Source organism: Myotis myotis, unplaced genomic scaffold (assembly GCF_014108235.1).
Source record: "Myotis myotis isolate mMyoMyo1 unplaced genomic scaffold, mMyoMyo1.p scaffold_m19_p_13, whole genome shotgun sequence".
Taxonomy (NCBI): Eukaryota; Metazoa; Chordata; class Mammalia; order Chiroptera; family Vespertilionidae; genus Myotis; species Myotis myotis.
Genome location: NW_023416317.1, coordinates 3,687,755 through 3,708,597, shown reverse-complemented (window position 1 = coordinate 3,708,597; position 20,843 = coordinate 3,687,755). Strand labels below are relative to the sequence as shown.

General features: G+C 49.8%; 1 protein-coding gene across 7 annotated transcripts in view; it reads right to left on the bottom strand.

Moving 5' to 3' along the window:
* FRMD4B (FERM domain containing 4B) overlaps nucleotides 1-20,843 on the bottom strand; it is a 290,264-nt gene that overhangs the window by 107,318 nt on the left and 162,103 nt on the right. For 6 of the 7 annotated variants that reach the window (XM_036331595.1, XM_036331592.1, XM_036331589.1 and 3 more), the window contains 2 exons: nucleotides 9,763-9,828; nucleotides 7,482-7,576 (listed from right to left, as the gene is read on the bottom strand). In XM_036331595.1, coding sequence (XP_036187488.1) covers nucleotides 7,482-7,576; nucleotides 9,763-9,828 — 161 coding nt within the window. Of the gene's footprint in view, nucleotides 1-7,481; nucleotides 7,577-9,762; nucleotides 9,829-12,671; nucleotides 12,815-20,843 lie in introns of those variants that run through there. The other variant, XM_036331593.1, reaches the window with a different exon arrangement.

Sequence of the window (20,843 nt, the reverse complement as noted above, 5' to 3'; positions counted from 1 at the left end):
TGTAGCGTCGTTTGTAACAGTGACAAGTGGAACACGGTCTGCATGTACAGTCACTCCCTGTAGTGTTGTTTGTAACAGTGACAAGTGGAACACGGTCTGCATGCACAGTCACTCACTGTAGCGTCGTTTGTAACAGTGACAAGTGGAACATGGTCTGCATGTACAGTCACTCCCTGTAGCGTCGTTTGTAACAGTGACAAGTGGAACATGGTCTGCATGTACAGTCACTCCCTGTAGTGTTGTTTGTAACAGTGACAAGTGGAACATGGTCTGCATGTACAGTCACTCACTGTAGCGTCGTTTGTAACAGTGACAAGTGGAACATGGTCTGCATGTACAGTCACTCCCTGTAGTGTTGTTTGTAACAGTGACAAGGCTCAAAACAACCAGAATGCCTAACAGGATATTGTTTCACAAATGAACTTAACCTGAGCGATAAAATACAATGTAGCCATACAAAAGATTGATACCATCTTTTCAAACTCATTTTGAACAATATCCAAGATACGATGTTAAATGAAAAGGCAGGATGCATACAGCTGAGCACAGTAAATCACCATTTTTAAAATTAAAACCCAGATATACATATAGGTGTGCATGTATATATATCTCTGAGAAGATAAACAAGAAATAACACCAGGTGACATTAAGTATATTAATCTTTAAATTTTTATTAAATATAAAATCTGAAATATTTTAGATAGTCATGAAGAGGAAAACTTGATCGTTTAATGAAACCAGACAGACAACCATACTATAGCCTTTCTTCAAAAATTTTTTAAAATTGATTTTTAGAGAGAGAGGAAGGGAGAGGGTGAGAGGAAACATCGATGTGAGAGTGAAACATCGATTGGCTGCCTCCTACACGTGCCCCAACCAGGGATCGAGCCTACAACCTGGGCATGTGCCCAGACGGGGAACTGACACAGCAGCCTTTTGGTGCATGGGGATGGCGCCCAACCAACTGAGCCACACCAGCGGGGGCTACTGTAGCTTTTTAAATCTACAGGGTGACTACTCTCCGGGTGCTGCTTCTGTATGTAAGTATAACATGAACTTTCCAATATTTAAGCATATATAGGGTGGGCAAAAGGTCTACAGTTGTCCACATGGAAATAATACAATAAATATTAAATAATAATATAAGAACAAACTCTGTTTCGCGTACTCACAGTTGTAAACCTACTTTTCCCCCACCCTCAAGTAAATATTTGTTTACTTAAGGGCCTCACCAAGTTTATGGGTATAAATAGCTCTTCCCGACCTTTGACCTCCGAGCAAGGCAAGGACGGCCACACTGGCTCAGGACTGCTCCGTGATGGTCTCAGGGCTGCCTGACCAGGTGATCGTTTCGGGCTGTAAATTCCAAGAGGGCACAGACCCTGTTTTGCAGCTGACACAAAACTTAAGAACATGCTGATAGTGATGGGTGTCAAATGAGAACACAATCAAATCTATAATGGCCCAGAAGACATTTTCCAACCTATTCTGGCATTGAGTAAACAATTTTTTAAAAATCAGAAACTCTAAGCTGTGCTTATTATAAATAGAGAGGAAAAGTGGGCATAAATAATATTAATATTAATAATTACAGCTACTCTTCATTGAGCAGTTGCTCTGAGCCAGCCAGGCAGGAACTTTTTGTGTATGGATGTTCTAATTAACAGTAACTCGGCAAGGAAAGCGGCAGAGCTGGGATTCCAACCCAGGACTTTCCATACAGGGAAAATGAGTCAGCTTTTATAATAACTTTTGGCTTGATGTCTGTCACTTATAGTTTTAACAATGAAAAAAAATATTTTTGTTTCTGTAATTATAAAATAAGGCTTCTGGTAACTGTTCCTAGCTTTCCTTGGAGGGATATTATGAAGATAAATAAACTGATATAAGTGATCTAGGAAAGGATTTTAGAAGTACTGGTGCTGTATGTAAAGATAATATAAAGATAGAGGCCTGGAAGTTAAGGGTTTCTTACACTGTATTTGATCAAGTTTAGGATGGCACTAAATTAAAGTTATATCCCAATTTCAGAGGGGTTCAAATGTGTCCTAAAGTACATAAAGTATTGTGCAGTATCAGATCTCAAAAGTTTTCTTGTGAACATGAGACTCCCTTTGAGTTGTCTTTTTTGCTCTTACATAGGAAAGATGTGGCATCATTAAGAAGCATAATGTAGTCCTGGCTGGTGCACTCAGTGGTTAGAGCATCAGCCCTCATGCCAAAGGGTCGCAGGCTTGATTCCCAATCAAGAGCATGTAGCTGGGTTTCAGGTTTGATCCCTGGTCCGATGGGGCGTGTGTGGGAGGCAACCAGTCAACATGTTTCACATCAATGTTTCTCTCTCTCTCTCTCTCTCTCTCTCTCTCTCTCTCTCCCCGTTCCTTCCACTCTCTAAAAATATCAATGGAAAAAATATCCTCCAGTGAGGATTAACAACAACAAAAAAGCATAATGTATATTTATATGAACTTGCATGGAATGATGTCCAAGAATGAATAAATCAATTATATTAACCACAGAAGCACACTCAAACACTATTATATATGGATGAAACTTCTTGGATATAGTTCTGGAAAGATATAAAACACATTGCTACAATCAAAAGAGAACGGCTTCAACTATGATATTAAATGTTTTTATAAGAAGATATTCACGTAAATTTAATATAAGATAATTTTCTAAAGGATAAATTAGAAATTAGATTTAAAAGATCCATCCATAATCTCACCAACAGGATAAACACAGAATAAGAAGTGAACTTTAGCCCTGGCTGGTTTTGCTTAGTGGATAGAGCGTCAGCCTGCGGACTGAAGGGCCCGGGGTTCGATTCAAGTCAAGGGTACATGCCTGGGTTGCGGGCTTGATCCCCAGTAGGGGGCGAGCAGGAGGCAGCCGATTGATGATTCTCTCTCATCCCTGATGTTTCTATCTCACTCTCTCTCCCTCTCCCTTCCTCTCTGAAATCAATAAAAATATATTTAAAAAAGTGAACTTTACACATCACCCTTTCGCTGAGATATGCAAAGCTAACAAGCTATTTCATAGTCTTCGAGGCTAACATGAGATCCAAAGCTTATAACCTGCTTCTCTCAAGTTCTTCTGTCTGTCGGCGAACGGCAAATGCAGCAGATGTAACCAGCACCTCGGAAGGACACCTGGGCCTACACACTCCCTCTGCCACCCTGCGCGGCCCCCAGGGCCGGCTTCCTGTGGGGCTAGAACTGTGCGGGCCAAAGGCCTATCAGATGGGACGATGATCAAGGCCAAGCTGTGCTGCGCTGTCTGCACGGAGAAAGCTCATTCCGAAAATCCTCCCAAACAAGGGAAGGAAATACATGCACCGCCTTAGGGGAGTCAGCGCGCTGCGAACGGAGGGCCGCGGTCAGGAAGGCCGCGGCTGCCCTCTGGCGGCACCGGCTCGCCCTGCGCCTGACCACAGGGCCTGACTTGGGGAGGGGGGTGTCTCCGGAGCCCCACGCGCCCTCCCAGGGGGCCAGGGCTGGGTTTTGTTGGTCCCGTCACTGCTGTTATCCTGGGGCTGCGCGGTTCCAGGCCCCCTTCCCTTCTCGCCTGGAGGAGGCCATGGGCATCAGCGAGTTTCACGGCAGGCGCCCCTCTGCTTGGCCCGGCTGGAGCCTGGCCCCCGCTGGCGCTCGCTGGGCTTCCCGCAGGAGAGGGCAGGGCAGACCCGCCCGGAGGGTCCGCCTGCGGCTGACGGTGGGCGGGAGGGGGTGCGGAAAAACACTTTCCTAAAATACCTACCAGACAAAAAGGCTTGTGACCAGGACATTCCAGGGAGACACCCTCAGACAGAAGCTCTCCAGGCCTGTCCGCATTAGGGGGGCGGCCAGCTCCCCCAGCACAGAGAGCCGCTCCTGCTTCTCCCGAAAATACACAGCCGGAGGGCGCCTCCCCAACTGGTCATCGTTCAAAAATAGCCGCTGAGAGCCAGGCTCTGGGGAGGCTGTCACCAGGGCCACGGCCGCCCGATGGGCTGCTGGCAGCAGAGGCGCAGGCAGCACTCCCAGGCGGGAGAGGGCAGGGCCGCTCCCTGAGGGAGTCATCCATCCATCCCTTTGCTTTCGGAAGGAAAGGCCTCCCAGCCTGGGCACCTGACGCAGGCGCCCTCTGCTCAGGCCTCCTGAGCTCGGAGCTTTCCCAGAAGGTCCCGCGTGGCCAGTGCCTGCTTTTCCAGCCACCGTGGGCCGTGGAGCCTGGGGTGCGTGTGACCCCACGGTCCAAATCACGTCCCTCCTCTACGGAGCACCCTTCCGTGGCCGAGGGGTCCCTCTCCCACCATGTGCCTCATGGTCACCGGCCTCCCTGTGTCCTCGTCTCCCCCGGGGAAAGGCACCATGCTCAGCACCATGTCCGGGCACCGGCCCACGTGATGACTCTGCCCTGGGCTGCCCTCTCCTGTCCCCTCTGAAGGCACCTGCCCTCAGGGCTGACTTCCGCTGTCCGGCCACGGGGACCCCATCCAGTCTCCTCCGGCCTCCTCTGAACACCTGCCTGCTCCCACGGCTCCCTTTCGTGGGCCTGTGCATCCCCACGGACTTAACAGGACGTAAGACTAGTGCCCTCGTGTATGTGCCGCACAGTCCTCATCGTATGGGCACTATTGTGACACTCATTGTTACACTCATTGTGCAGATGAGGAAACCGGCGTGTCAGACATGTGAAGTCACTGGTCCAAGACCACACAGCTACCCAGGTTCTATGTCCACCCCTTGCCTCCCTGCCCCCCCCCCCCCAATGTAATACCTTGGCCCACTTTGCCTCTTACTCTCTATAGTGTAGCCACACTGGCTCTTTTCTTTTCCTTTCTCAACAACAACAGAAGTCAGGCCTGCGCACCCGCTGCACTGGCGGTGCCTGGAACACCTCTAAGTCGACAGAACTGGTTCTTGCTTTCCATTCTTGCCCCCTCCCAAACCACCCAAGCTCGCCCTGCCTAGAACGGCACCCAGCTTTTCTGGGCCATGGCCTCCTATTTCATGTTCTTCAAACCACTATCATTCTGGGTGTTTCCATGTACGGATTGTCTATTTGTGCTGCTAGCCTATGTCATTGCAGTATAAGCTCCACGAAAGCCAGGCCCTGTCTGTGTTGTTCACAGCTGACTTCCCAGGACTTAGAACAGTGATGGCGAACCTTTTGAACTCGGCGTGTCAGCATTTTGAAAAACCCTAACTTAACCCTGGTGCCATGACACATATAGAAATTTTTTGATATTTGCAACCATAGTAAAACAAAGATTTATATTTTTGATATTTATTTTATATATTTAAATGCAATTTAACAAAGAAAAATCAACCAAAAAAATGAGTTCGTGTGTCACCTCTGACATGTATGTCATAGGTTCGCCATCACTGACTTAGAATAATGCCTGGCTCTTAGTGGGCACTCAAGAAATATATATATATATATATATATATATATATATATATATATATATATATGACTGTTAAAACTGATGTCTATTTTTTTATTAAGTTATTACATATGTGTCCTTATCCCCACGTTGCCCCCTAAACCTCCCCCCACTCATGCCCTCACCCCCCTGTTGTCTGTGTCCATTGGTTAGGCCTATATGCTTGCATACAAGTCCTTTGGTTGACCTCTTCTCCTTACCCCACCCTCCCTTACCTTCCCTCTGAGGTTTGGCGGTCTGATCGATGCTTCTCTGTCTCTGGATCTCTTTTTGTTCATCAGTTTATGTTGTTCATTATATTCCACAAATGAGTGAGATCATGTGGTATTTATCTTTCTCTGACTGGCTTATTTCAAAGAAATATTTTTCAAATGAAAAAAATACTCCAATATTTATTGAGCTTTTAGCTTCTACTCTATGTGACCTCTAAATTATAGTGCTTATGGCACGAAAAGATTGCACTACATAACACCATTAAGTATTTATAGTTTTATGTCTTGTGCTGTTAGCTATTATTTCATTCACATAGAGCTTCAATGTGTGTGTGCGTGTGCGTGCGTGCATGTGTGTGCATGTGTGTGTGTGTGTGTGTGTGTGTGTGTGTGTGATCACTGATCCACAGGAACTAGCCCTGGCTCTCCGGCTGCAGTATGGGTCAGTGGACGTCTGCACTTCCCAGCTCACCCAGCAGAGAATGCTGAGTCAGAGGAGGGAGGCGATGGGGATGCACCTTTTTCTGCTTTGCTGAGCCCTCCTCAGAAAATATCCCGAGTCCATAATCAAGGCTTCCAGGTTTTCCCATGTCTCCTGGCAGCTCAGCCGGGGGGTTTCTCCAGCCCAAGGCCCGAGCCCAGGGGCACTTCCAGGAGGTCCCAGGCTCATGGCCCTCCCAGCAGGACATAACCAGAAGTCAGTGTGACAGCAAATGACCCCTCTGGGGACCCCCCTGCCTGGTTACGCTGGACCGCTGAGAGCACGTGCGCTGGGAGATTTGCGGGCAGAAGGCTGTGTGGCAACATAGTTTGGAACACATTTCCTTGAATTTTAATATTTGAAGAGATCTTTGGAAACTATCCCCAGAAAGGGGGAGAATTCCTCTGATAAGGTCGCAGGCTGCATATAACATAGGCGAACTGGAATACAGGCGAATTGGGCTGCCAAAAAGCAGACAGATACGTACTCACACAGGATAATGTCGATAAGTCAAAAACACATTTGCTTACATGGAGTTTTAAATTATCATGAATTTATTGTTATATGCCTGCCTCATTTCAGAAAAAATTTATATTGTTGAAAAATACATACAATATCCAAGTTAGCATAAAAAATGGAAGTAAAAGAAAAGAAAAGATGGTAAGGATGTAACATAAAATGGACCTCGGTGGACATTTAAAAGTCCACTCCATATTAAATTATATACATGTTTTATGGTCAGGCCATAAATTGCCTTCAGACTTTCTTGCTACCAACACCAAAACATTATTCAGTTTCAAGATGTGAATGAATGATCATCTAGCATTTCTCTCTCTGATACATGAGCTCATTAAGCAAGCACAGAGCATTCGGAGAAGAATAACAAACTCATTAAACAAATTTCTAAAACAGGACAATATTTTGAGTTCTTAAGGTCACTATTCCTTTTCTTCTCCTTCTACAATAGTCCTAGGAGAAAAATCTTGCATTAAAAAATCGTTAAGTAGCCCTAGCAGGTTTGGCTCAGTGGATAGAGCGTTGGCCTGCACGGACTGAAGGGTCCCGGGTTTGATTTCGGTCAAGGGCAAATGCCCGGGTTGCAGGCTCGATCCCCAGTAGGGGGTGTGCAGGAGGCAGCCGATCAATGATTCTCTCTCATCATTGATGTTTCTATCTCGCTCTCCTTCTCCCTTCCTCTCTACAATCAATAAAAATATATTTTTAAAAAAATCTTTAAGTAGGACATATTTTAATTATTGGAGCATCCCCCCCTTTTTTGGTTAATTATGAATGACAGTAGGTAGGTGGTCCAGACAAAAGGTGAAGAAATAAAAATGACAGGAAAAGCACTTACATGTCATCTGTAAACGTGATTCCAAAGTACTCCTTCTCTTTCAGGTTGAAATGCGAAGCCACCAGGTCCAGCAGCTCTCGTGCTAGCAGCTTGGGCTGTCAATACAAAGATCTGATTAGAAACACTTTGCTTGTCTCTCTCTTATTGCTACCACCTTCCTCTACCCCAATAGTTTAGAACAGCTTTTGTTCATTCTTAAATATCTGCCTTCTCCACAGCCGGGGGCGTGCACAGGTCAGTCTACTGCAGACCATCCTCTAAGAGACTGGGAAGAGGAACCTCACTGAGACCATCATTCTCATATATTTCAATCCTTACTTCTTCCCTCTGAGGCAGGGGTGGGGAACCTTTTTTTTCTTTCTGTCAAGTCCATTTGGACATTCATAACATCATTTGTGGGCCATACACAATTATCAACTTAGAAAATAGCCTGCTCTATTTAAACATTTAATTAACTCACCACTAATGCCTTGGCAGGGCCAGACCAAATGAGTTCCTGGGTCTTAGACGTCGCTGCTCTAAGGTAAAACTGTGTTTACTAAAGCCTTGGTGTTTTTGAAAAACACTCTTTGATATGTAGTACGGTGCTAGTGACCAGGACAAGGAGTATTAAACCCCTCGCTGTCTGCATGTAGGGGTAACTTGGCTTGGTGGACTAGGTGAAAAGATCAAGACCCAGGCTGTGGGGGCATCAGAGATCGAGTTAAAAAGAACAACAACAACAATAACAATCATTCACTGTGCCACACTCCGTACATCTATGATGGCATTCCGTCCTTGCGAGGAGCCTGTGAGGCTTGGGCCCTTCTTTCCCACTTTCCGGGTGGGTCAGCCAAGCCAGGAGAACTCGGTGTTCTGGTCAGGAAGCGCGGGGACCTGAACCCAGTTTGCTGCTTACAGAGCCCTGGCTTTCCCTCTCTCTCCAGGGATCATCGTGCCCCTTGTAAGTGGGCATTGCTGGTGCTTACTGAGCCCCTGGTGAGAGGAAGGAGCGAACCTGTGAGCTTTGGAAGCGCTGGACTGGGGGGAAGGGGCACGGTTTGGAGTTAGCCAGAGTGGCTGAGTGACTGTGGCGGCCGGATTTGCAGAGTTGGAGTGGAAATGGGGATTTCAGGAGGGCATGCTAGGTGGTATCTGCCTCGACTTTGAGCCCAACAGTTTAGGGTTCGTTATGATGGTTTGAGGGTTGAATGTTTGCTGTTGGGGAATAAAGAATAGTTATGATTAGAGAGGAAGGAAGGAAGCAAGGAAGGAAGGAAGGAAAGAATGAAGAAAGAAAAAAAAGAAAGAAGAAAAGTAAAGAAAAGGAGAGAAACCCCAGCTGGTGTGGCTCAGTGGATAGAGCGTTGGCCTGCAGACCGAAAGGTCCCAGGTTGATTCCAGTCAAGAGCACATGCCCGGGGTTGTGCTCTGGATCCCCAGTAGGGGGCGTGCAGGAGACAGCCAATCAATGATTCTCTCTCATCATTGATGTTTCTATCTCTCTCTCCCTTGCCCTTCCTCTCTGAAATCAATAAAAAATATTTTTTTAAAAAAAAAAAGAAAGAAGAGAAAAGCAGGCAGAAATCTAGATTAAAATGTCTACTCTGGTGAAACTATTGTTGGCTGTACTATTTTCATTCTAATTGAGGCCTATGCATAGCGGGCTAGGGACAAGCCCCAGACGGGAGAAAAACGTAGGCTTGGTCAAAGGGAAGAATTCTAGCCAGAGCGGTAGGTGTGGCTGTCAGCAGGGGCTGCCAATGTTTTTAAGACTCTTGGTCCAAAGTGTTGGGTAGATGAAGAGAGAAGCATCAACAATTAATATATCATCACTCGCAAAAGCTCACTAATTTTACAAAGGGATTTCATTCTCATATAGAATTTAGGTTGATTTTAACCTTAATTCTGTGAGGAAGCCTAGGCCATCTTAAGGCCAGTTCACAGTTTATGAAACTGGGTATTTAAATTGGACAAGGTCATGTGACAGGACAGTGGTAGAATGCATAACCCTTTTCAGGGAAGCATTGTTACCCAATTTACCAACAAGAGATTCAAAGAAGTCAAGTCGCTTGCCCGGGGCCCACAGCTACTGAGCGTCAAGGCCGCGACTGGAGCCCACGTATCTGAATATATGTCACCAAGTTCCAGTCACATACAAGCCAGGTCTTCTGACTTCAAAGCTCCTTTCCTCTGCAATCAACCCTGCGTCACGGGCTTAGAGCACAGATGAGCAGCCAGCCTGGCACAGGACACGCGCTCACGGGGCCCAGACGTGCTGTCCCGTGCGGGTAACACCTACCTGCACCAGCAGCTCCAGCCGCCTGTCGTCCAGGAGGTGCACCTGGCAGTGCCTGCCCTCTGTCATCTGTGGGGAGAGAGAGCACAAGTGGGGTCAGGCGGGGCTGGCAGGAAAGCCCCAGAGTGCGAGTGGTCACTTATTTCACATGTGACGCCTCAGCCTGAAAATGGCTTCACTTGAGGAAATCAACAGGCATCAGACACAGATTTATTATATGGCATCAGCACCTGGGTTTTTAAAAATTTAAATGTTTTTCATTCTTTGATTTAAAAGAAGAATGAAAAACAAAGATGACTCAGTATACTGAAAAAATAATGCCTATACATGCACACAAAATTTTATTATGAGAAGTAGTTTTCCTTCCCAGAGGAAACGACTATATTTTTATTTAAGTCAATATTTTATTTTTCAAATGCAAATGGCTTTATGCATTGGTGTGCTTTAATACATATAATACATGCATAATTATAAGAAAAACATGATTCTAAAGTTCAAATGGAAACCTTCCATTTTTTTAAACTTCTGCCCCCTTTACAAGTCTATGGCTGCTATGATTAAGAACAGGTAAGATACACAGTTAAGAACTGTTGTATACATTTCCAATTATATTTAATTTTTATCACTCATGATTGCAATTCGGGGAAATCCTCTTTGTGAACTAGTTACCGATGCACAGAATGCAAAGATGCCCCTGGACTAGCGCCTGCTTCCCACCACCGGACCTGCCAACTCAAGGAGAATCCTCGCAGACCGACTGTATACGGACTTTGAGACATGCCCAGGTACATATTTTTAAAAAATTCATATGAAGTGTTTTTCTTTAATATTACATATGACATATTATTCTGAAAATAAAGCAAATACTCATAGTATTTGTGTTTGTATGTGTGTGGGTCTGTGGTGTGTGTGTGTGTATTTCCCCATTTTCAATTCAAATGCTATTTCTTGCAGATCTTTCCAATGTCAACACATATAGGCCAAGCTCATTCTTTTTAAAGGTTCTATAGTGTCAGCTATCGTGCGCGCACAGTAATTCCTGCTGAGAAACACGTTGTTCCCGCATTTCCTTATGACAAGGACATCACAGTGAACTCTGGACATGCAGCTTTGCCCACACGTGTGTGCTGGCTGGGCCATTTTGGAAGAGCATGGGCAGCATTTGGTACACATCCCTGAGGTACACATAACCTGGTTTAAGAGAAACCAGCTCCCATCCCGGGGCGCCAGCTGTGTCCATAGCGTTCCTGGCGTTTCGCGTCCCCTCTGAGCTGCAAGCAGGGACCCTGGCCGGGATTGGTGCTGTTTATCCCACTTCACACATGAGGAAATGGGGCTCGGAGTGGGACCAGCAGCCTGTCTGCAATGTGAACACCACCAACGACTGCACCTGCGTTTCTGACTGAGCTCTGCTCTGAGTGGGAACGTAGCCCGTTGCAGACCGTGGCATTATGGAGATGTGGTATTATGGAGATGAGACCTGCAGCGGTGACTGGAGGTGTGCGAGGAGGTGACTGGGCTGGCCCTGACTCCGTCCTGAACTCTACAAAGCCAAGGCCAAACACACACGTTTGGTGGCAAGAGGAAAGGGAACACATCTTTGTCCCAGGCACTAAGCTGTGCACTGCATACACATCACCTCACAAAGCTCCACAAAAGTCTATGCTATGGCAATGTCCCATTTTACGGATAAGGAAACCGAGTTCAAGGTAATTTATTCAAAGTTACCTGGTCAAGAAAAGAGCCAAGCCAAGATTTACATTAAAGTCATCTTCTTTTCTACTTTAGCGTGGGAGGAAATAAATAAATGTGCCAGTCATTTTATTTCTTTTGTAAAACCCACATAAGGAAACCAACCTCACGGCCTATAGAAGGATGCAATGAAATAAAACTCAAAAGATCAACTCACGCAGTATAAATCCATTAAGGAATATGTCAAAATATTCACACTGCTCTGCTGTTGCACAGTCCAAATGAATTTCTGCCCTAATTTTACAAAGACATCTTTTTCCTTTCCATTTTGCTTTGGACCTCCCTCAGACTGGCCACTGCCTTTTTGTCAAGACATAAACTTACCCTACAGAACTGGATGGTAAATGCTTTGGCATGTCTGCCCATCTGAGGACAAACACGGGCAGTGGTGGCCGTATCTGTACAACTCGGTCCTGCCCTTTGGCCTCAGTTGATTGGAGCAGGGATGCTCACCTGACCCAAGCTGGACCAATCAGAACCTCAGTCCAGGGAATCTGGAATGAAGTTCGAGGAGGTGACAATGTGGCTGCCGTGTGTGGAGGACAAGCAGCTCATCAGTGGCAGGAGAAGCACACAGCTGGAGAGGCCAGCGGGCGAGAACTGCCGACTGCATCCCTAACCCTTGCCTGCACTTCTGGTCCCTTGCACTGGCCTGGGGGGAATGTTGTCCCTGGGCTCCATGAAACACCCCTGTATTCCCTCAACCAGCCCACTTTTCCTCTCTCTCTTAAGCTGGCTTGAGTTGGATTCTGCTTTTTGCAACTAAAAGCCTCTTTATAAGATACCACGGGTGTCTACACCTAAACCAAGGCAAAGGTTTCCGAAGGATGGACTCCCCGATGATGTCATTAACAAGGTAAAGTTGTCAGTTCGTAATGACTGACGCTCCCACCAATGACAATACAACGGCCAAGAGAAAGGCTGGCATTTCGGGGGGAGAGGTTCTGAACAAACATCTCGCTGTGCGACGTGGTAAGACACACACGCTGGAGGAGAAGGCAGTGCAGGTGACGGGGAGAAAGAGTGCTAGTTTGACCCCCCGCCACACGTCTGTCTGCACATCTGAGCGCAGTGTTCCCAGGCCCTTTCCTCTCTGGGAGGGAGGTCAGAGGGCAGTGTGGTCATGGGCAGCAACAGGAAGGCCTGCCCTTGTCACTAACCTGAAGGTGGAAAGGTGGTGGATGTATTTTGTTCATCAAGACATGGTTATGAATAACTTATAGTTGACAATCCTGGAAATCAGGAGATGCCACTTAATAAAGGTCCAAATGGCAAGCTCTGGAGAGACGGATGGATGTCCTCCCTGGCAACATCTGGCCCGGGAGGGGCAGAGTGGCTCCCTCTCTAGATGAGTCTGTGGCTCGGGCTCACCCAACCTACTGCCTGCAGGTTCCCAGGAGTCCCGACCTGTGAACAAGCACATCTGGTTCAAGTTCATGTGGCACCAGGGGAGAGACACAGCCAGCGGCAAAGAGGGTGCGTGCCCGGAGGAGTGCTTGGCACTTGGCCCTCATGCCTGTGTAGCATTTCACTAGCTCCTGCTAGTGACGAGGAAACCGAGGCCTGAGAAATCATGCAACCTGCACAGGAGTTCTAAGCCAGACTGGACCCAAAATCGTATTTTATCCCTTAGTAGCTGTGGTACCTTGAGAAGCCTGTCTGAGCCTCAGAAGCAGGCTCCCGATCGCTTTCTGTCGGGCGCCCTGAGAATGCGATGAGCTACTTCTCAGGGCCACTTTTATTTAGTCCTTATTTGCTGGGAAACTCACAAACAAACAGCTAACCCTTCCTGGAATCTATCTATTCTCCCATTAAGAAGAGCTTTTTAAAGGGAAGGCTGTTACTAGCCCATTTTAAAGAAGATAAATGACAGGTAATGCTAACCAGTCAGTTAGCAAGCATGGGGCAGAACCATTTCCCAGAGCCCAGGGGGCAGAAATAAAGACAGAGGGGGCGCTGGCTCCCGTGTGCCTCTGTGCTTGCCCCACCAGGCATTTTAGTCGCGACAGCCCCAACAGCAGGGACAGGCATGCTCTCTGTTCCAGGTGCCGCACAAGCACTGAGCAGCAGCAGCACATCCAGTCCTCGTGCTGCTCGCATGAGGCAGGCAGTCTTAGTACCAGTGTTACAGGTAAAGAGCTGAGAGAGATCACACATAATGAGGTTCACAAACGGCAGAGCTAGACCCAAGCCCAGAGCCCCAGCTCTCCACACTCGCTGTACACACGGCACTCAGCACCCTGCAGTGTGTGTGTGTGTGTGTGTGTGTGTGTGCGCCCGCGCAGGGGGGTGGGGGGGACGGGCAGCCCCACACAACCCTTCCTTGATGGGTTAGATAAGTGGGTAGAAAAGAGAAACGAAGTGCCATAAACATGCATAAAAAGTCATTTCAGTTCCAGAGAAAAATGCTTCAACGAGAAGTAAAGTGTAGAATTCATAATAGAAAGAACCTTGAAGGCATCTCATAACTGCCGCTCATTAGAGACCCGGGAAGCTAAGGGGTGGACCTGCCCAGCCACACAGCTCGTTAACAGGGGGCCTGCGATTAACACTCAGGACTCTGACCTGGAGGCAGAGCGCGGGGCTGTGCCCAGGCTACCAGCGAATAAATAATACATCTCCTTCAAATGCACTTCTCCCCAACAGGTTGACTTTTTAAAGCAAAACAACAGCAACAAAAACTCCCTGTACCTACAAAAAAGAAAACACCCAACTGATGTTTCATCTTCCAATTTCAACAGCAGAAGTTACATCTGTGAAGCTATTCATGGGTCACAGAATCACTTTAAAACACAACAAAACAGCAACTAATTTCATTGAGCTTACTCAATAAACTTCAGACGTAGTGACTCATTTAATGCTATGGCGTAAATACATCCGTCACTTCCATTTTACCGGTGGAGAAACGGAGGCACAGAGGGGCCAAGCACCTCGCCGGAGGCCGCACAGTAGGAGCAGAGCCGGGACTCAGCCTGCAGACCAGCCCCTGAGCCCGGGTGTTGCTCCTGTTTTCCAGTGTGATTATCACCCGGAAGAAATGAAATATACTGCCTTTCACAGTCTCCTGGTTGACCTGGCAGTCGGCTTTCTCCACAAAAGAGCAGTTTGATAGCTCCACTGAGGAGAGGAAGTCGGCCAGCCTTTCAATGAGCGGCGCCCGCTCTGAGACGAAGGGCCCGCGGCGCTGTCTGCGCACCCGAGACCCGAGCCAGGCCGCCGCGTCTGCCCGGCCATTTCTCCGTCCGGAGGCTGTGCCCAGGCGTCACTGTCCCCCCAGGCACCGTCGCAAGCTTCAGATCTGACCCGACCCCAGGGGCAGTGCCAGGAGTGGGGTCACATTGAAAAGGGGTCTCTTTGGAGGTTTCCGCGCCCCCACCCGCCCCGCGGCCTCCCGCCGCCCCTGCACCTGCCGGGGAGCGGAGCCCAGGCGGTGGGTGAGCAGCCACCTCGGCCGCGGCCTCAGCACGCACCCGGGCAGCGGGCAGCGGAGGGCCCTCATCTGTCAGCAAATGAGGAAGGAAGGGAGGAGGAAGTGAGGCCCGGCCCCAGGCCAGACCTCGGCTTCCTGGAGCGCCCGACTTGCACGAGCACCTGGGGTCCAGTCTGCCTCCAGCCGCCGGCTCCCTGACGCAGGGAGGAGAGGGGACAAGCTGAGGCCGCAGCACCGGGCGCAGGGGGGTGGGGGTGGGGGTGGGGGTGTCCCTCGGTCCCCCGGTCCCCCCCCCCCCACGGTACCAGTCCCTCAGCAACAGCGGGACGTCCCGGGAAAGACCAGCGCCCCCGCCCCCCCTTGGCTCTGCTCTGGTGGTTCCTCGGGACACGGAATCCGCGGAGGAAGCAGCAACTCCCCGCCCCGTTCCCTTCTGACCTTTACTGAAAACTTAGCATTTTGTGAGGGCCCGCCTCAAAAAATGGTTCCTCAGGGTTTTCTGTGGGTTTCCTCACCCAGAGCCTCGCCCACCCTCATCCCGTGCCTGGACGGTGCGCGCTCAGCGCTCCCCGCCCCATGCGCTCAGCCCGGCCAGGCCCTGCGTGACCTGTAAACGCAGAGCCAGCCCCGCACTTGCACTTGCTGTCCAACTCCCCGGGCCTCGCAGGCCGCACAGAGGAGCATCTCCCCTCCCGCCCATGTACGCACCCCCCTGTCCCCCTCTCCTGCACCCCCTCTAATCTCATTGCCAACCCCTCTGCCTCACCGCACCCAGCCTCCTCCAAAGCCTGCTCCCACGTGAGACTTTGGGCACGTTGTTCCCCGCGCTGCACGCCGGTCCCGTGTCATCGGGTGACTGGGTGCGTTGGCCGCTCTCGGACCTTAAATCAATGTCACCATCTCCACAGAGGCCTTCCCACCTCATGCACTATGAAGTGGAGCCGGCCGCTCTGCCTGCCCTGCTGCTCTCGTGTCTCGATGGCTAGTACTTCCCTCTGCTTTCTGTTTATCCTTCGCTGCCTTCACCATCAGCAGTGAATCCATGGGGGAGACCTTGATTCCTTTGCTGTGTCCCCAGGATCTAGTCCAGGGGTGGGTAAACTTTTTGACTCGAGGGCCACAATGGGTTCTTAAATGGACCGGAGGGCCGGAACAAAAGCATGGATGGAGTGTTTGTGTGAACTAATATAAATTCAGAGTAAACATCATTACATAAAAGGGTACGGTCTTTTTTTCAATAGTTTTATTCATTTCGAACGGCCGGATCCAGCCCGCGGGCCGTAGTTTGCCCACGGCTGGTCTAGACCATGCCCGGCAGGTGGGGAGAACGTGGTTAATACATGTCTGCTGAGTGGAGGAACCCTGACGATTCAGAGGCTACACACAATGAAATTTATAGGCATTATGTCAAGGGAGGACGTGCCACAGCACCGGCCCAGCCTGGCGCAGGCCAACTTACACGTGCAAAGCAGCTCCCCCTCCCTCCTCCCTCCTCCCCCCTGCCCCCACCTGGGACAAGGTGCCCTGTGTCAGGTGAGCTGCTCCGGGAAGGCGTGTATCTAGGACGGTCAGACTGACTTTGGGATCTATTGAGCGGACGGAGTTTTATATTTCCCCCAAATGATGTCAACCCCAGCCAAACAAGGCCCCTTTATGGCACCTCTGGGTGTTGACTGAATATGAGCCGCTGACACCCAGCTGAGAGAATGGCCTGGACTGAACTGTCTCCAAGCCCAGTCGGCTGCGATGTCCCCTCGGCTTCCAGGGCACCTCCCTGGAAGGTGCAGCTGTGGGAGCAGCTTTCTCAGTTCATGAGCCTCCTCCTGCTCCTACTGCGCACGTGCTGATGCCCCCAGCACTAAGCCCTTCCCAGCACAGCATCCTCCTTCATGCCGCTAAGCTGGGAGGTAGACGGTCATAGATTTTATAGATGGCTAGCTGATGGCTAACTGAGGTCCCGTGGCCATGACCCATGGGATCTCCAAACTCTGACACAATCTCAAATGTGCCTTGGGAGTGGAGGAGGAAAGAGAGACCAGAGAGAGGAAGAAAGGGAAGGGGCGGAAGGAAGGAAGGAAGGAAGGAAGGAGTCCTGGGAGTGGTAAAGAAGGGAGCCCTGGCCGGCGTGGTCAGGCGGTTGGGCCTTGTCCCAGGCACAGGAAGGTGCAGGTTTGATTCCTAATCAGGGCATATGCCCAGGTTGCAGGTTCAATCCCTGGTCAGTGTCCATGCGGGTGGCAACCGTTCAATGTTTCTCTCTCTCTCACTCTCTCTCCCTCACCTTTTATCTAAAAAAAAAAAAAAAAAATCAAAAAAAATTTTTTAAAAAAATCTTATTTATAAAAAAAAAATAAGGGGAGAGTTCAGTTTAGCAAAGGCAAAATTAACTACCTGCCCGAGGAAGAATGTGAATGAGTAATGGCAGCTGGCCTTGAGCTGGCCACTTAAATTCATTCATAACAGCCCTGTGGAGTAGAGTCCAATGCTTGCTTCATTGTGTGGATGAGGAAACCGAGGCTCAGAGAAGGTTCGTGACCGACCCCACCCAAGGCCACAGCGAGGAAGCTGCGGATCAGGATGCAGCGAGCACAGGGCCCACGCTGCTCCCCGCTGCTCCCCGCTGCTCTCCACTCCTCCCCACTGCCCTGCCTTCCTCCCCCACTGCCCCCCTGGGATGGGCTCTGCGCACTCAGTCCCAGGGCTGAGGGGCTTCATGTATTTGACTGCCAAGGTCAGCGCTGCTCTAGAAAAGTTGGGTCTGGATTCCCCAAACCACAGTCGCCTGGCACTGGAAGCAAGACCAGAGGGGAAGCACGGCCTCCGTGGGGCCATGCCGGCCACCGCCTGGCCCGCCCCGATGAGATACGGCACCTCCCGAAGCGGCGTCTGCTGCTGTGGGTTTTCTCTGAGCATCAGGATGGAATCCAGCCCCACCTGTGGGCTGCGGGCCGGGTCACGCTGAGTGAACGCTTCCGGCTCAGGACGACGCTGACCAGGTATGTGGCTGCGGGGCCTGACTCCACAGCGTCGGGGCTTAGGGCGTCCTCCGGCCACAGCAGGTGACTCTGCGTGGAAAGCCTGCACCACGTGCGCATCCATCCACTCAGCCAGCATTCACTGAGCACTCCCAAGGGCAAGCTCCCTTCTGGGTACCAGTAGGTAACCGCACAGGGGAGCAGAGGCCACTCCCTGGGGCTTGTCCGAGTGCAGGTTCAGCTGTGGCAGCCCTGGCGCTGTGGCTGGAGAGCGGTCTCCCTGCGCAGGGCAGGCAGTGGTGCAGCACCCCTGGCCCCAGCCAGCAGACGCCAGGAGCCCGCCCCTGCTGCCTCCTGTGACAACCAAGCATGCCTCCAGCCAAGGATCTCCTGGGGAGCAAGGCCCTCGCTGGTTGAGAACAACTGCTCCAGAGGCAGAAGGAAGAAAAGAAACTATTAACAATGAAATATTTTCAATTAACCGTGAGGGCTTGAAATAGCTCGAGTAGCAATGGACTTAATTTCTTTTTTTTTAATCCTCACCTGAGGACATACATGTCCATTGATTTTTTTTTTTTTTTTTTTTTTTTTTTAGAGAGAGGGGACGAGAGACAGAGAGAAGGATATATAGTGAGAGAAACATCGATGTGAGAGAGAAACATCTACCAGTTGTCTCCTGTATGTGGCCCAACAGGGGACTGAAACCACAACCTAGGCATATACCCTGACTGAGAATCGAACCCACAACTTTTTTTAAAATATATTTTTATTGATTTCAGAGAGGAAGGGAGAGGGAGAGAGAGATAGAAACACCAATGATGAGAGAGAATCATTGATCGGCTGCCTCCTGCAGGCCCCCCACTGGGGATCAAGCCCACAACCTGGGCATATGCCCTTGACTGGAATCGAACCTGGGAACCCTCAGTCCCCAGGCCAATGCTCAATTCACCAAGCCAGGGCGAACCCATAACTTTTTTTAAAAAAAATATTTTTATTGATTTCAGAGAGGAAGGGAAAGGGGGGGGGGAGAGAAACATTAATGATGAGAGAGAATCATTGATGGACTGCCTCCTGCACCCCCTCCTGGGAATGGAGCCTGCAACCCCGGCATGTGCGCTGACCTGGAATTGAACTGGGACCCTGTGGTTCATGGGTTGATGCTCAAGCACTGAGCCACACCAGCCCAAGTGGAACTAACTTCTTAGCGTGTGCAAAACTTATTTCAAAATTCACTGCTCACCCAGGAAACGTGAGAAATGAGTAAGTCGATGGAGAGGACTTCCGAGGAGCCACTGCTCTTGACGAGCGGCTCCAGTAGAGACAGGAGCATGGTCCTGCGTCTGCGCAGTAGCTCTCACTGCGGCTCCTTCCTGACGCGGAGCCTGGGCGCACTTCTGCCAGCTGCTGCGGCTCCTGCCACACCTGGAAGCAGTCGGCCAGCTGTGGTAGCAACTCCCTGGGGAGGGCATTCTCACAAAAGACAAGTGTCAGCCTGTATCACTAAAAGGCTCAGTGTCAGCCTGATCTCCTAAACCTGGTGCCAAGAAAGGCCGGGGATCAAAGAAAGAAAGAAAGAAAACAACTCTGTCCGCCTGGAGTTGAAGGCCATCAGGAGGTGTCCCCGAGGAGCGCACAGGATTTAGAACCGGGGGCTTGGTTTATGCCCAGCTCTGCCACTGAACTCGGTTTCTGCCTCTGCGAAGTGGGAAGGAGAAGAATCCATCTCGTTTAGCTTTGTTTGTCTCTTACACTAATGAGGGTTGAACCTAAAATCCGCCCCGAAGGCCCAGGTGCTACTCCGTCTCCAGCAGGTACACTACGTACGTGCACGTGCCGGGCAGCGTCTGGGCTGTACTGGGGCCTGACAGGCACCATCGCTCTCCCCGGGCAGAGTCCTCTTGTTCCTGGGGGGACTGGTGAGCTGTTGACTGCTATTCTGGTAACTACCAGCAGTTATTTTGAGTTGGATGAATGGTTATTTTTCTAGGAAAAAGTTCTCCTGGATGAATAAGAGGTCAACCTGTCAAATTCAAAGTCAATCTACCAATTAAGAGCAAGGGTGAGTGCACAGCTGCGTGAATGTACTCAATGCCACTGAACTGTACATTTAAAGTGGTCAACCTGGTAAGGTCTATGTTATGTACATTTTAATACCTAACAAAAAGCAGGGGTAATGAAACATACTTAGGTGCATAGTTAATTTTGAAAGATCCTCACAACTTTAGATATTTAAAAGTGTGTTTATGGTCTGGCTGGTGTGGCTCAGTGATTAAGCGTTGACCCATGAACCGGGAGTTAATTCCATTTTAATCTCTCAGTGATACATCAACAGGCTCACTCAAACCCCCCGCCCCCTCTCCCCTTTCAGCTGCCATATGCCCAGAGCCGGGGACTCCTGCAAACTCATTCCTTGACTGTGCCACCAACAGAACCTGGCATGGCGTGTGCCGCCTGCCCGTGTGCCCTGTGCTCTGAGATGCATTTTATCCGGTGAATTCTCACAACCCCTGAAGGAAATGGTTTGCCCTTCATTTCACACAGAAGCAGCTGAGACCCCACGAGGCTGAGAATAACTTGCCGGAGGCTCCTAGTTAGTAAGGGGCTGAGCCAAGTTCAGCAAGGAGTTCGCCCAATGCCAAGGGGAAATGGGCGCCCGGTCTTCATGGAGGAGCTGGGGCAGACGGGCCTCTCTACCGACAGCCTGCACTTTCCCGCGAGAACCCTGGGCCCGGCGCCGAGGGAGGCTGCCCTGCGTCTATTTCCAGAGAATCACGGGGACGTTCCTGCTGTCCCTTCCCGGGAGGAGCACCCTCTTCCCCGGCCCCAGTGGTTAGGCTGTATTTTTAGACGTCATGGTGCAGTATCAGTGAGTCACAAAGGAAGAGAACACGGCAGGCCTGGTACTGTAAACAGGAAAAGTCACAGAG